Source organism: Notothenia coriiceps, unplaced genomic scaffold, assembly GCF_000735185.1.
Source record: "Notothenia coriiceps isolate Sejong01 unplaced genomic scaffold, NC01 NC01_scaffold00037470, whole genome shotgun sequence".
Taxonomy (NCBI): Eukaryota; Metazoa; Chordata; class Actinopteri; order Perciformes; family Nototheniidae; genus Notothenia; species Notothenia coriiceps.
This window is the reverse complement of record NW_011370171.1, coordinates 208614-223033: the sequence shown is the minus strand read 5'-3', so window position 1 is coordinate 223033 and position 14420 is coordinate 208614. Positions and strand designations below refer to the sequence as shown.

General features: G+C 39.8%; 2 protein-coding genes across 4 annotated transcripts in view; both read right to left on the bottom strand.

Annotated features, from left to right (window-relative positions):
* Positions 1-14420, bottom strand: part of LOC104967573 (carboxypeptidase Q) — a gene marked incomplete at its 5' end in the record, with an annotated part of 309328 nt that overhangs the window by 87037 nt on the left and 207871 nt on the right. The window lies entirely within an intron of this gene.
* LOC104967557 (focal adhesion kinase 1) overlaps positions 1-14420 on the bottom strand; it is a 71950-nt gene that overhangs the window by 20258 nt on the left and 37272 nt on the right. For all 3 annotated transcript variants that reach the window (XM_010797048.1, XM_010797047.1, XM_010797049.1), the window contains 8 exons: positions 13325-13422; positions 12597-12681; positions 12380-12480; positions 11416-11531; positions 10920-11020; positions 10662-10751; positions 10267-10471; positions 86-197 (listed from right to left, as the gene is read on the bottom strand). In XM_010797048.1, coding sequence (XP_010795350.1) covers positions 86-197; positions 10267-10471; positions 10662-10751; positions 10920-11020; positions 11416-11531; positions 12380-12480; positions 12597-12681; positions 13325-13422 — 908 coding nt within the window. The remainder of the gene's footprint in view (positions 1-85; positions 198-10266; positions 10472-10661; positions 10752-10919; positions 11021-11415; positions 11532-12379; positions 12481-12596; positions 12682-13324; positions 13423-14420) is intronic.

The following is a 14420-nucleotide window of genomic DNA, read 5'->3' as shown; positions in this document are numbered from 1 at the left end:
CTTTATTACTACACCTGTTGCACTCATACCAACATAAACACACACACAGACAGAGACACAAACATGTGGTGTGGTGGTGCCTTACTTTTGGTGGTGCTTCATCAGACCCTCCGGAGTCCCAAGATACAGTGACCTGCCTCCTCATCTCCATCCTGCTCCTCTCCTTCTGCTGGAGCTTCTCCTCCTCTAGTATAGTGCTGGAAAAGAGAACAAATACACAAGATGATCAAACACAAAACAGTACTGGTACCTTGTTGAATTGATTTTTGATCTAGCACTGGAAAATAAAAAAAGAAGAACTGGGAGAAATAAGTAGTGTTGTCTCTGTGACCACCTACAGCATAAATTAACATTTAGTATTTATCATTAACACATATTGTAGTTATGTCCACCAGGTTGGAAATATTGTATTGGCTCACCATAAAAACCAGGCCATCAGTTAGTAAAAAACACATAGAAAAAGATCATCCACAACACACATTTAACAAGTCAATGAAATCATCTTAGTCGCTTTAAAAGGTTAAGAATAGGCCATGTATAATGTGTACAAGTGTATAAGGACTTAAACGAACCAGCCAGATGATGAAAATACCTATCGCTTACAAAATGTACTAAATGAAACAAGCAGAACAACAACTACCTGACCCACTAAAGAAAATATGAGGTACTGAGTTTTGCATTTATTACTTTATATCCTAGTTCACACTACTATGTAAACACATCATAGGGTTTTTTCAAAAAAAGGTGTTTTTAAATGTGAACTGTCAGCTTGGGTGGTTTTCTGTCCCCTAGAAATAAGAAAACTCACAGGCTCTGACCATGAACACACACAGCATGAATGATGTCAGCTTATTCACTGTGTGCCGCTGTGACACACACACTAACTCAGGCATAAGGGGCATTCATCCCACTCTTTGTACAGAGCATCAAAACAGAAACTACTAACATCATAAGAGGAACAGATTCCTTTTTTGTTATGACATGTCTTGCTGCTAAGGCATCTACGCCAAAAGAAATTGTTTTACAGCAACTCAATCAACACATTTATGTGCATAAGATTCTATTGAAACACATTCAAGTTTAAGCAATGTCCCACGGGCCAAACCCAACATTTTTAAGATCTTATTTCGCCAAAGATACCACACCGAATTTACCCGCTAAAATTATCCTTACTGACCTGTTCCCTGGGAAAACTGCTGCTGAACCAAACCCAGACTCCCAGAGGAACGAGCTGCTAGTGGTTCCTCACAAACAAGACTGACTGGATGAACAATCCAACACACACTGTCACACACTCTTTCTACTCTCCTTTATTCAACAAGAGCTATTTCTGGTAACAGCATTACCCTTCTGTTCTGTTCTCTCCCGCTGTGTGTGTGTGTGTGTGTGTGTGTGTGTGTGTGTGTGTGTGTGTGCATGCACCTGTCAAAGTCAGTCTCCTGTCAGCTCCTCTTCCATCACAACACACATATGTACAACAATCTCAGTTTTCCACTAAATTATTAAGCAGTTAAAACACATGAACACAGGGTTAAACAACTAAATAATCAGATAGAAAAAGTCATACAAATCTGAATATTAGTTTAAGTAATTATTGTTATTATTATTATTATTATTATTATTATTATTTTTGGTTTACATTTCCCATTGTTTCTCTTGATCAGCGAACATTTAAAAAAAAATGTAAAGTATTTAAAGGTCACCTATTATGCAAAATCCACTTTTCCATGTCTTTCATACATAAACATGTGTCCCCTCTGTGTAAATAGATTCCGAAAGTTTCAGGAACAAAGGTTCTCTCTCTTTCTGTCCTGATCCATTTATATAAAAACCTGTCTGAAAGTGAGCTGATCATATTTTGGCCACTTTATGATGTTATAACGATTTTTTGGCTTGTGTAACCATTAGCCAATCACCAACCAAGGTAACCCCCCCACCTTATCACCTGAATCTCCTCCTAAAGCACCAGTGTGTTATTTTTAACCAAATATCTCTCAGAGGGGCGTGGGGAGTGGCTCCTTATTTTCATCTAAAGTAACAGACACAGAATCAGCACTTTTGAAACAGGACTGAAACAGAGGGGATTATGGGATCCTGCAATGCAGGATCTGTTTGGTATTTCAAGCCAAACACTTCAGAGACATGTTTTGTATCTACCTAAGACCTGTAATATATTGATGAAAAAGAGTATAATAGGGGGCCTTTAAAGCATAACTGCATTGTAACACTTTTTGTAACTCTTTGTTCTCCTTTTCATCCAGACAACCAGTCATGGTTAAATCCGCCAGCCTAGCATCACAGTCCAAACGGTAAATTGCATGATGCATTAATCTGTGTGACGACAATAGCTTCACCTGGCAACATCAACGCATTCTCCCCCACCTCCACCACACTCTGACACCTGGAAAAACAAGGCCTGCTTAGATTATTTACTCAGGCTGGGCTGACAGGACAATCCTGGACTTTTCAGCACCGCCCTGCTTTACTCTCACATACTTCTCACCTGAGAGCTGCCCTGTACGACCTCATCTAAACTGAGCAGCATGATTTAGATGTCTGAGTCCAGGTACACTGAGATGTAAACCAGACATTCGAGGATATCTGCATAAAAAGTACACTGAAAACTAATCCCAAATTCCCCCTGTGATTTGTAAAAGGTTATTGCCGGGAAATGTCTTTGAATATCCTTGTTTGAGAATAAAGGATTCCCTTAAAGTGTTACTACCCAACAACTGCAGCAAGAAAATAAACAACTGTAACTTGTGAATGTGTCTAATCAGGACTTATTTTAAGCTTCAGCTGAACTTCTGAATTTATTTTGCAACAGAATAAGGAGGATGGATCTTGTTCTCCATCACTTACATTGAAAACACCGGACAAAGGAATCCCAGGACACAAATATTACAACGTCCAAAAGCTGTGTCATAGGGTTTTAAGACAGACTTGATGAAAGTGTAGTCGTTTTTTTTCATGAGAACATCAAAAGAAGCACAACCGACTTATTATGTTTAAGAGAAACTGCTCCAAAACAGCTATGGATCGAACCCTTTGACGCAGCAGCATCTAGTGAATGCAGCACACATTAAGCTGTGTACAGTTAAATAGAAAGAATGACTATTTATCAGACAACAGACCCCCACCACAACTTTAAGAAAGCCTGACAAAACAAAAAAGGCAGAATATAAAAGAGACAATACTTTACCTTTAGAACAAGCAGATCCAAAGCCAATATCCAGACAAGCTCTTTTAGTGAAATAACGTCACCACCAAAGGGATGATAGGCCAGCTGCACTCAGCACTGAGATGCTGCAGAAAGTTAACATGAGTAGCCACAAAAGATCCCAGCAACGCTAAAAGGGTAACATGTACTATTCCTGGCAGGGTGACACAGACAGTTGTAGCTGAACACAAAGACTGCAGGCTACACTAGTTCTGCTTATCCTTCTTTCATTCTCTCAGTCTTTATTCTCTCTCTCTCTCTGTTCTTTGGAAAGCTGTAGCTGCTGGTAGCTGCCCACTGTTTATACACACACACACACACACACACACACACACACACACACACACACACACACACACACACACACACACACACACACACACACACGTTGGTCCACCGAGTAGGAAAACTGTAGTACTAGCTGAGAGCTGCATATTTGGCAGGAGAGACCTATAATTGATATTATGATATAAAGGCCAGCCAGACCCAAAGTAAGCCAAACTGTATATCCTTATATGGCAGGACTTTTCCCTATTAATAGCCAGCGACCACATTTAACGTGGTCAATATTGACTTGGTTTCCAAGACACTGAATGAGGCACATCGGGGGTTCCTCACTATTTCTTCATGCCACAGTCAATTAAAATAATTGTTCTACATTTTGTCGGATTAGCACTGAGTTGCAGTTGGACGTACTTTTCCACACTGGGTTTTAAGCCCATTACAACATGTAACCACACTCAAACTGTACATGTGTCGGACTGATGAGTAGACCGCCTTTATTATACTATTATTTGTTTGAAACCAAAATAGAAAAAGGGTAAGATTAAGAGGACACAATGAAAAGGTGGAAGAGGATAGGAGAAGATAAGAGCACAAAAAGTGCAGTTTGAAAGTACAAAAAGAGAGAGTAGGACGAGTACAATTGGGGTAAAAGAGGAAAGCTGACATCGAGAACATTGGCAGTGTAATTGTGATGGAATTTAAGGTGTTGATCACGCTGGTTTTTAGCAAACTCGTAAAAACCACAGGAGTGAAATGTGCACTCTTATTTTCCTGTTTCTGTGTTTTAGAGAGAGAGAGAGAGACAGAGAGAGAGAGAGAGAGAGAGAGAGAGAGAGAGAGAGAGAGAGAGAGAGAGGAGAGAGAGAGAGTAGAGAGAGAGAGAGAGAGAGAGAGAGAGAGAGAGAGAGAGAGAGAGAGAGAGAGAGAGAGAGAGAGAGAGAGAGAGAGAGAGAGAGAGAGAGAGAGAGGAAGAATGTGCATTTTGAATTGATTTTTGTGCGGTTGTTTTATCTAAATATGTATATACGAGTGCAAGCCTCAAAATTAGCATCATGGTGTAAAATGTTAACAAATAAAATCAGCGCCGCCCTTGNGGGCATTCTGAAGCGCTGAGATGAATCCTGGACGGGGGAACCTCTATCAGCATAACATCTGGCGGGTGGGGTTGGCGACAGGGCATCAGGAGGATAGTGCGGACAGGAAACAATGAAGGAACCGGAATCGATAGCGTGTGATTAGTCCAGAGAGGAGGTCTGTCTTTTGTTATTGGGTTTCGCCAACACAAACTCTTTTGGGACACTTAGGTTGAGCCAAGAGCATGAAGTCAGAAGACGACAGGTGGGAACACATGCCACAGAAGTGATAAGACGCGGACAGGACAGAACAACTACAAACAGCCTGTTCACTTCAACACGTCTCCGGTGAAACCAAAGATTCGTTTGAGCTTTAACACACAAAACACACATGGCAACGGCTCTCAGCAACAGATCACTACTTCCACAGACAACTCAATTTTCCAAAACACAGCTATTTATCTCGAAGAATTACACATGCAGCACAGCGTGAATGCACTGGGCATCCGCGACTTTCGATTTTTTGGGAGTAGAAAATACCGATCAAAATAAAAGGCCCCAACAGCTGATCGATTTGGAGGCAAGGCCGGCCGGCTCTGAAAGTGATTTCAAAGGGCGTTAAAAACACAAGTAATCAGAACTTCCAAAATGCAGACCCCTCAAAGCGCTTTACACAGATACAATAAGCCATACACATGATCATTCCACTACAGAGGCGTGCACCGTGACTCTAAGGACGCTAACATAATCATCACAGAGGCAGTGCACCATGCTCTAGACCTAACATGTCACAGACACAGAGCAGTGTACCTGCTCTAGGACCATAACATTACCACTTCAGAGCACATGCCCACACATACTCCTAGGCTAACATTCACTCAGAAGCAGTGCACCTGACTCCTGGTTCACTAACATTCCCACAGAGGCAGTGCCCTGTGACTCTAGGTCCTAACATCTATCAGCACAGAGGCAGTGCACCATGATCTAGGACCTAACGTTCAACACAGAGCAGTGGCACCTGACATCTAGGTCTAACATTCATACCAGAGCAGATGCACCTGACTCTAGCCTAACATCACTCAGAGCAGTGCACCTGACTCTAGTCCTAACATTCACACAGGAGCAGTGGCACCTGACTTAGTTCACATTCCCAAGGTGCAGCCTGAGCTCCCCGCGCGAACTAACTTCCATACAGACAGTGCACCTGAAGCTCTAGGACCCTAACCTTCACCACAGAGCAGTGTACGGCTGACTCTAAGGACCTAACATCACACAGAGCAGTGTACCTGACTCTAAGGCCTAACATTCCACACAGAGGCAGTGCAAGCCTGACTCTAGGAAGCCCTAACATTCACACAGAGTCAGGTGCAGCTGCTCTGAGTGAATGTTTCGGTCCTACGAGTCAGGTGGCACTGGCTCTGTGTGAATGTTAGGTTCCTAGAGTCAGGTGCACTGATCTGTGTCGCAATGTTGAGGTCCCCTAGAGCAGGTTAACTGCTCTGTGTGAATGTTAGGTCCTAGAGTCAGCAAAGCATAGACTGCCTCTGTGATGAATGTTAGGCATCCCAACAGTACAGAGTCAGGTGCACTGCTCTGTATGAAAGTTAGAGTTCCTAGAGTCAGAGTGGCACTGCTCTGTGTGAATTTAGGACCTAGAGTCAGGTTGCACTGCTCTGTGTGAATGTTTAGGACCTAGGAGGTGACAGGTGCACTGCTCCTGAGGAGATGTTTAGGGTCCTAAGAGTTCAGGTGCACTGTCTGTATGAGATGTTTAGGACGTCCTAGAGTAAGGTACACTGCTCTGAGTGAATGTTAGGTCCTGGAGTAAGGTACACTGCTCTGAGTGAATGTTAGGTCCTAGAGTAAGGTACACTGCTCTGAGTGAATGTTAGGTCCTGGAGTAAGGTACACTGCTCTGAGTGAATGTTAGGTCCTGGAGTAAGGTACACTGCTCTGAGTGAATGTTAGGTCCTGGAGTAAGGTACACTGCTCTGAGTGAATGTTAGGTCCTAGAGTAAGGTACACTGCTCTGAGTGAATGTTAGGTCCTAGAGTAAGGTACACTGCTCTGTGTGAATGGGTGAATGACATGTAGTATGTAAAGCGCTTTGAGGGGTCTTAAAGACTGGATAAAGCATTATATAAGTACAGTCCATTTACCATCTTATCTTAAAAAACGAAATACATCACGTGTCTCGCCACTGTTCAACATCACCAGCCGTAGTTTGACGGTTTGAAGACTGAATAAGTAATGGATATAAAAAAGAAGTAATGCTTGTTGTTAATTATCTCCGCTTTAATGTACGGTAACGGAAAATGAGTGTATTTTCTTTTTTTTCAAGATGTTTTCCCACGTTTTAAAACTTTACATTTGTTGTTTTTAAACTATTCTGTATCTCTTTTATGCATGGTTTTCATGAATTTGTTATTCCATTGTGTTTATTTATTGTGTTCCTTTCTGTTGTCTTCTTGTCTTTCTCTGTGTCTGAAAATGTGCTATATAAATAAATGTACCTTACCTTACATACACACACATTTTAGGTTGAAAATTACATCCTCAATGTCCCTCTAAATCCTCAACATGGTTCAGTGTTCATTTTGTTCAAACTAAATAGTATGCATGGTTTATTTCTGTATCAGTTTGGGTATTTGTTTATTCTCCGCGGCGACATTACACTGAGTCCTACCTGAGCCTCTCCAGGTGGCCTTCATTGAAGGATGGCAGGAAATATAGCTTCTCTCCGCCCGCTGACAAGATGAACCTCCAGAGACTTCTTCCTCCTCCAGCCTCAGAGCCTGCAGAAGGTCACAGAGAGGGAGAAAGAGAGAGAGAGAGAGAGAGAGAGAGAGAGAGGAAGAATGTGCATTTTGAATTGATTTTTGTGCGGTTGTTTTATCTAAATATGTATATACGAGTGCAAGCCTCAAAATTAGCATCATGGTGTAAAATGTTAACAAATAAAATCAGCGCCGCCCTTGTGTTGTGTACCTCGTTCAACCAGTTTAGTTACAGTTTACATCCATGTTTGTCCAGACTCACTAACTCACATTCAGTAAGTGTGGCAAAAGGTATCTTAAATAGATTATATATGGAAGGATTTCATAATAAAACATGAATTAACCTTTAGACGACACATTCATGTATTAATGAATAAACGGGGGAATATCTTTGGCACATCAATCTGCAAACCAACAGTTCATATTTTGAAAAAGGATAAAAGGCCATCATATAAGGCAGACTGGTTTTGCTGTAAATAAAGTGGCAGCTAACATCTGGAATGCCGCTGTCGTGTTTAAGAACAGGATCTGTTACAGGATGTGTATTTTGTAAATATGTAATTGTTTTTATTTTTAATCTTGTTTTATGTTTCTTGGTTAATATTAAGCCGTCATTGGCTCTTTTCTTGCTGTAACAAATGCACATTTCCCCTCTGTGGAACGAATAAATGTATTCTGATTCTGAAGAAATATGAAAGAGCAAGCAAACTGTGCACAGAATGTAATCCAAGTAGTGTCCTATTGTCTCAGCTCATATTGTACATTCATATCCTGTTGTTTATTTAATGAATGTAAGATCTGTGTTGCAAGAATACATCCTCATCTGATTCCACTGTAGAGCTACAGGATCACTAACAAAAAACTGCAGGTCTGTTCCTGTCTGTATGATTATGAATTGTTGAGTCATGGTGGCTGGGAAAAGCTCTACTCCTACTCTAAGACTACATAAATCTAATGATGAATGAAAAATAAACAGTGCTAACTCTTCTTACAATTCTGCCTTCGGAAAAACGTTACTTTATTCTACAAAACTATAGATTATAACTGCATAGTTTTACGGGTCGTCAGAAGGAGGGTGTTAGAATTCAAATCTGTAGCACATAGTAGAGCCAAAATTCTGATGAAGCATTACAACACTGGAGCGAAATTGAAATGTACTGATATTCAACATGTTGGTGGGCCGGATTTGTGAAGGCGTGTTGGGGGGAAATTATGATCTGAGAGCTGTGGGTGTTATTTTGGCTGCCAGCATGCTGTGATTAGCAATAATTGTAATCACATACTGTAACCCCACACTGGCAGATATAAATCATCAAACATGTCAGATTTACGGATTTTCTCTCCTTTGCAACTGGCACAAGATGACGACTGACACAATGTTACCTTATTCCTCAAAGTTGCCCTTCTTATCGACCCTCAGTACATTAATAAAACAGTTTACAAATTGTGAACGGTCTTGCCAAGTTATTTGCGACATAATATGACTCTTGAATACGTTGGACTCTTCCTACTGAAAGGGGAACATCACGGTGATGAGTGACTCAGGGACTACCGCAGCAAATTGTTTAAAATGTGTACAGTGTTGTCTAGCTCCGCCTTATCTGATCAAACCGTGGCCGGCATATTGTCTCCTGATGGATAAGATCTCTCTGTTTCCTAATCTGTCTCCGGGAAAAGATGGTAACAAGGCAGTGATGTATCATTTAACAAGGAGGCGAGGCGTGACCGAGATATCTCATTTAATCTATCTCTGTCATTATCATATCTTTGTTGCCATACCGATCATACAGTCATCAGCCCAAACAGGATGTTAAGTATTTGGACAGTTTTGTTTTGACTCCATTTGAAAAGAAACATTAATGACTTTGAGGTTAAAGAGCTGACATAAAGGTTAATGTGAGGGTGTTAAAACCTGTAGAAACTGCTGTCCTCTGTATACAAGGGTACAAATTAACTTAAATACTAGAATATATATTATTCAACCGGTGTAGATGTAAACAACGCCAAACACACGTATAGCTGAAGATAATGAACTTCACAAACTTCAACTTTAAAAGAAATCTGCAAGTTAGGATATTCTTAATATTTGTTGAAAATGATAAGATACATTTTTATCTGGAGAATTTAGTGGAGTGACAAGATTTATGCCGTCATTTCCGTAAATGAAGATAATTAAATTGAATCTAGTATATAAAACTGGATTAAATCAGAGCAGACAAAAAGCCAGGACAATAAAATGATCCAGTTTGCCTCTCCAATGAACAAATAAGAAGTCATGTAAATGAGACCTCTCCAAAAGCCAGAGTATGTGGCCTAATTGTAAAAGTAAAATACTTCCACTGATTTGGTTTGATTATATAACAGACAGTGACCCCTGCTGTCAGGAAGGTGTAAGGAGCAGAAGTAATTAACTGTGGCACAGTCCTTTATCTTAACTACAACTGAGAAAATAGTATAGATTAACATGCAGAAGGATCAAATGTAACAACTTCACTTTGAAAAGACAGGCAGGCTGGTAGTATCATTTTGAAAACAAACTAATACTGTCATTATTGGGGTAGATATAAGGGGAGGCTATCTTAGAAAAAACGTACATTTTAAAATTTCGTTTTACTATGTCTAGGTTCTTTAACTCAATGCATTACAACGCAACATTTCTGCAAGGGACACAAAAATGCCTATTTTGCTTCTTCATTTGAGGTAAAGTAAATATTCAGATAGAATAAATTATCTTTCTGTCAAAGAAGAAAAGAGAGAAAAGAGAAAGAGCATCAGTGGTTTGTGTCCTTGAGCAGGACACTGAACCCCACATTTCTCCAACTTAAAGACATAAAGTAAACCACAATATGTTTGCTCTTACAGATACACAGAAAGACCCTCACATACTCCCAAAGCACACTCCATTAAGTACCTCAGTTGTGTTTTGAGTTCAGTGAAGCGTGGCCTCTTGCTAGGATCATACGACCAACACTTTGTCATCAAGCTGTACAGAGTAGGAGGACACTGAGGGGGCATCGCCAGGCGCTCGCCGTTCTCTATCCTGCCGATGACGTCGTTGTTCTTCACACCTTGGAAAGGCTTGATGCCGAACATGAGGATCTCCCACATACAGACGCCTATGGAAAGACAGAAAAACAGAAAAAGTCAGTCACTATGAGACTGAGACGGCAAGAAATTGGCTCTTAAATGCTGCAAAATGCTGAGAGTAAAGAGTGAAAAAGATTCAATCTAAACATTTTTATTAAAACCTTACATTTTAACCCACAGAAATGAAAAGAAGAAAGCATGTCAACACATTTAACTCACCAAACATCCAGACGTCACTGGCTGTGGTAAATCGCCTGAAGTTGATGGATTCAGGAGCCATCCATTTAATAGGTAGTTTACCTTTAGAAGCTGAAAAACAGAAATCAGAAGGACGGTGTTACACTTTAATGATCAGCTAAAATCATGTCAGTCCAATGAATAATAATGCTGATTTGCTCCATTGGTTATGAGGATCAAAGATGGTTAAGTGAGGAATTATCAGGAAATGGTGTCTTTTTAAAAAGGTGTTATATTTACCTTTATAATAAGAGCTATCTTCCATGTATCGAGACAAACCAAAGTCCCCCAGCTTTACACAGTCAGCTGTGGACACCAATACGTTCCGTGCTGCGATGTCCCTGAGGAGCGTAGAACAAAAATGGGAGGAAATCCAAAACACTTCCACATTTATTTTATTTATTTACATGACCAGACATTTCTCTCCTGTGGCTTCTTGAAAAACATCATGATAATATCGTTATTTTTGATTTTCGGGAAACCACATGCTTGGAGTTGGTGACAATATTTGTTTCCCCAATTCCCAATTTTTCTCCATTTTATTTAAAAATTTTATTAAATGAGACCTACGCTGTTCATTGTGATCTTCCAATAAGGTTGCAATGCTGGACTATGGTTCGAAGGGAATATCTATTTTCCATAAACTAATATTGTTTCTTTATAGGTTGAATCAAGCCCAATTTAAAAAGCAACTATATCATTGTAAATTTATATTATATGAGACTTTTATACATACCTGTGTACAAAGCGCTTGCTCTCCAGATATGCCAGTGCCGTGCTGAGCTGGGATGAATATAAGATGAGAGAGGCCAAGTCCAGACTGTACTTCCTCACCTGGAGGAAGGACCGCAACTGTGGAGGAGAACACACACAAACACAAACAAAGGGATGAGAGAAGGAGAGGGAGAGAGGAACAATTAGATGGTGACAGAGTTACAGAAATCAGGAAAAGTAGAGGTAGACAGGGATATGAGAAAATTGAGAAATTGAGATAGATGGGCAGAACGAGAGGAATAATAACAACAGTTATCAAACAGTTTTATAAATCAAACTGTGCCATTACTAGAATAAAAAGGAACTATGCAAGATAAATTAACGGGGACATTATCGTTTATGTCAACAACAGATTGTGTGACGTGGTCCATGTGGGTGTATTAGACTTAGGCAGTAGATGACCAGTTGGCAGCTTTTCTGCTGCAGATACATGTGTTGTGATGCATCATAAGCTCAGATGTTCCTTAAAATGTGCATATAAGGAAAACCAATATCACAAACTAATGAAAACAGAAATATAAACCAAAACAAATGCAATTATTTTGTACTTATTAACATGCTTTCACAGAGGAATCTTCTTACTTTCCTGCTCGATTTTTGTCCTTACATCCCAATGTTGTTGTTTAATGATAGAAGACACTTATCCAAACAACTGAACGAATAATTTTAGACATACATTTATTTCAAAAACAGACTAAGGGTTTTGTGCTCAATTTATTGTATAATCTGAATTCTGCCATAAAGTTTAACCTGATAAATTCTCTCTTGTTGTTTGACAAATACTGAAAAAATGTGTCAAAACAAGAAACACTTTCGAGGTATATTCTGTACAAAACAATTACTCCAATCATATTTTAAACACATGCACATCCATGTAATCCAGCGGATAATGAACACCCTTATAGGAGTTGATATCAGTGTCGTACCTCTCCGAGTGTGCAGAGCTCCATGATGATCCACACTGGATTCTCTGTGATGACTCCCACCAGCTTCACGATGTGCGGGTGGTCAAACTGACGCATGGTCACTGCATGGAGAGAGGTTCAGATCATTAGCAGCCTGCACGATTTTCTGTAGTGTTCTGAAAAGTATTGAGTGAATTGTTAGAAGGTAACATTTGAGAAACACACTTGAGGACCTTACATGCTTCTTGGAGAAACTTTTCCCTGACGCTGTCTGACGTTGAGTTCTTACACGTCTTCACGGCCACAGAGAGGTCCGGGTTCTCCTGCAAAAAACAGAAGTGAAGAAAATGATCAGCATTACAACAGAAGCAGCTGTATTCAGCAAATTCACTGCCTATTAAAATACACTGAGCCTATTATTTGTTTGTTTATCATATAATAACATATAATGAGGAGATTTATAGGTTAATCCTCATGGTTTATGAGTGGCAAGTCCATCCAATCACTTCCTTTTTCTACAACTATACTGTGCAGTTATTCTAACGTGAGTTCCAGCTCAGTTTATTCTTTGTAGTCTAGCTTCAAAGCGACTTTGCAAGAGGGTGAGAGAGAGAACAAAGATAAAAGAGGTTAGCAAAAGACTGCATTAATTAAACACACAAACGTATAATAAGGTCAGAAGCAGATTTTGATTTCTTTCGTAAGATTTCTTTTTAAATCTACTACTATTGTACATTTGCAATGAGTTTGAATGTATAATTTATGCAGAAAATGCATTTACATGTAAAGGGAATTCTATAATAGGCTGTTTTAATTACCGTATATTATTCAGATATAAAGCTACTTTTCATCAAGGGCTACAGATATTAAAGATATTGCACCCTTTCGTGTGTGTGTGTGTGTGTGTGTGTGTGTGTGTGTGTGTGTGTGTGTGTGTGTGTGTGTTTCTGTGAGAAAGAGACATACCGGGCTGTTGTAGACTCCTTGATGGACGTCTCCAAACTGACCCTCTCCTATGCAGCGTCCCAACTCAATACGATCTCGCTGAATCTCATAGTCCCTTGCTATATACACAATAAAAATAGACATGAACACAAAGATACAGACACACAAACAGATAGGACCTTTAGATGCAAAAGAAACACAGCAACTTAATCAGCCCTTGCATTTACTAAGCTTGCTAGAGTGATAAACAATGTGCGGAACAAACCTTTTTCATCTGAGCGACATTATCTGGTTTCATCGTTGTTATTCAAATGTAATTATTTCCAGATGCATAAAGTTAATTAACCTTTCTCCTCTGACAAGCTTAGTTTTAAAGCAATTAGCATAGCTCAATGTCATCAGCATGCAACAACAGCATCAGCAAACCACATCCAACATGCCATGTAACACAGAGGAACTACAGCCAGTAACACTCAGGGTATGTATGAACACATATATCTATATGAAATGAAATGTAATATGGATAAAGTCAGGTCAATTGTACAACAGACAGGTTGGGCAGGGTTTCAAATCTCACAGAATAATCCAGGACAAGTTGTACATTTGCTTGATCCAAAAGGAATATGTAGTGAGGCTAGTAAAGGTTAAGCTAGTCAAAAAGCACAATTTCTGTATTCAGTTTTGAGGCAATAGGAATGAATGGGTCTGTGAAGGGTTGGCTGCTGAGAGGCTGGTGGTTTGCAGACACTGTTGACCTGACTTTGTCCATGTAATCAGCATATGAAAATAGCATATATGAGCATAAGGGTTTTGACAAATCTCTGACTTCTCTTTTACTGTTTCGAAATGCCCAGTAAATGTGCGCCTGAGACAACTACAGTACGCTGCACAATAAAACGTCTGTAGTGGGAAGGAGACTAAATGGAGCTGCAACATACAGTAAGAGAAATGTACAGTCAGCCATAATTAATGCCTGTGGGCCCGGTCTCCAAATGTCGCCCATGTAACCTGATCTTAAAATAAGTCGATCTCTATGGTTAAACAATAGTGTGAGACTATCCTGTTTGTTTGTGGTTTGGCTTTTAAATGTTTTGGCATAAACATATATAGGTTTCTT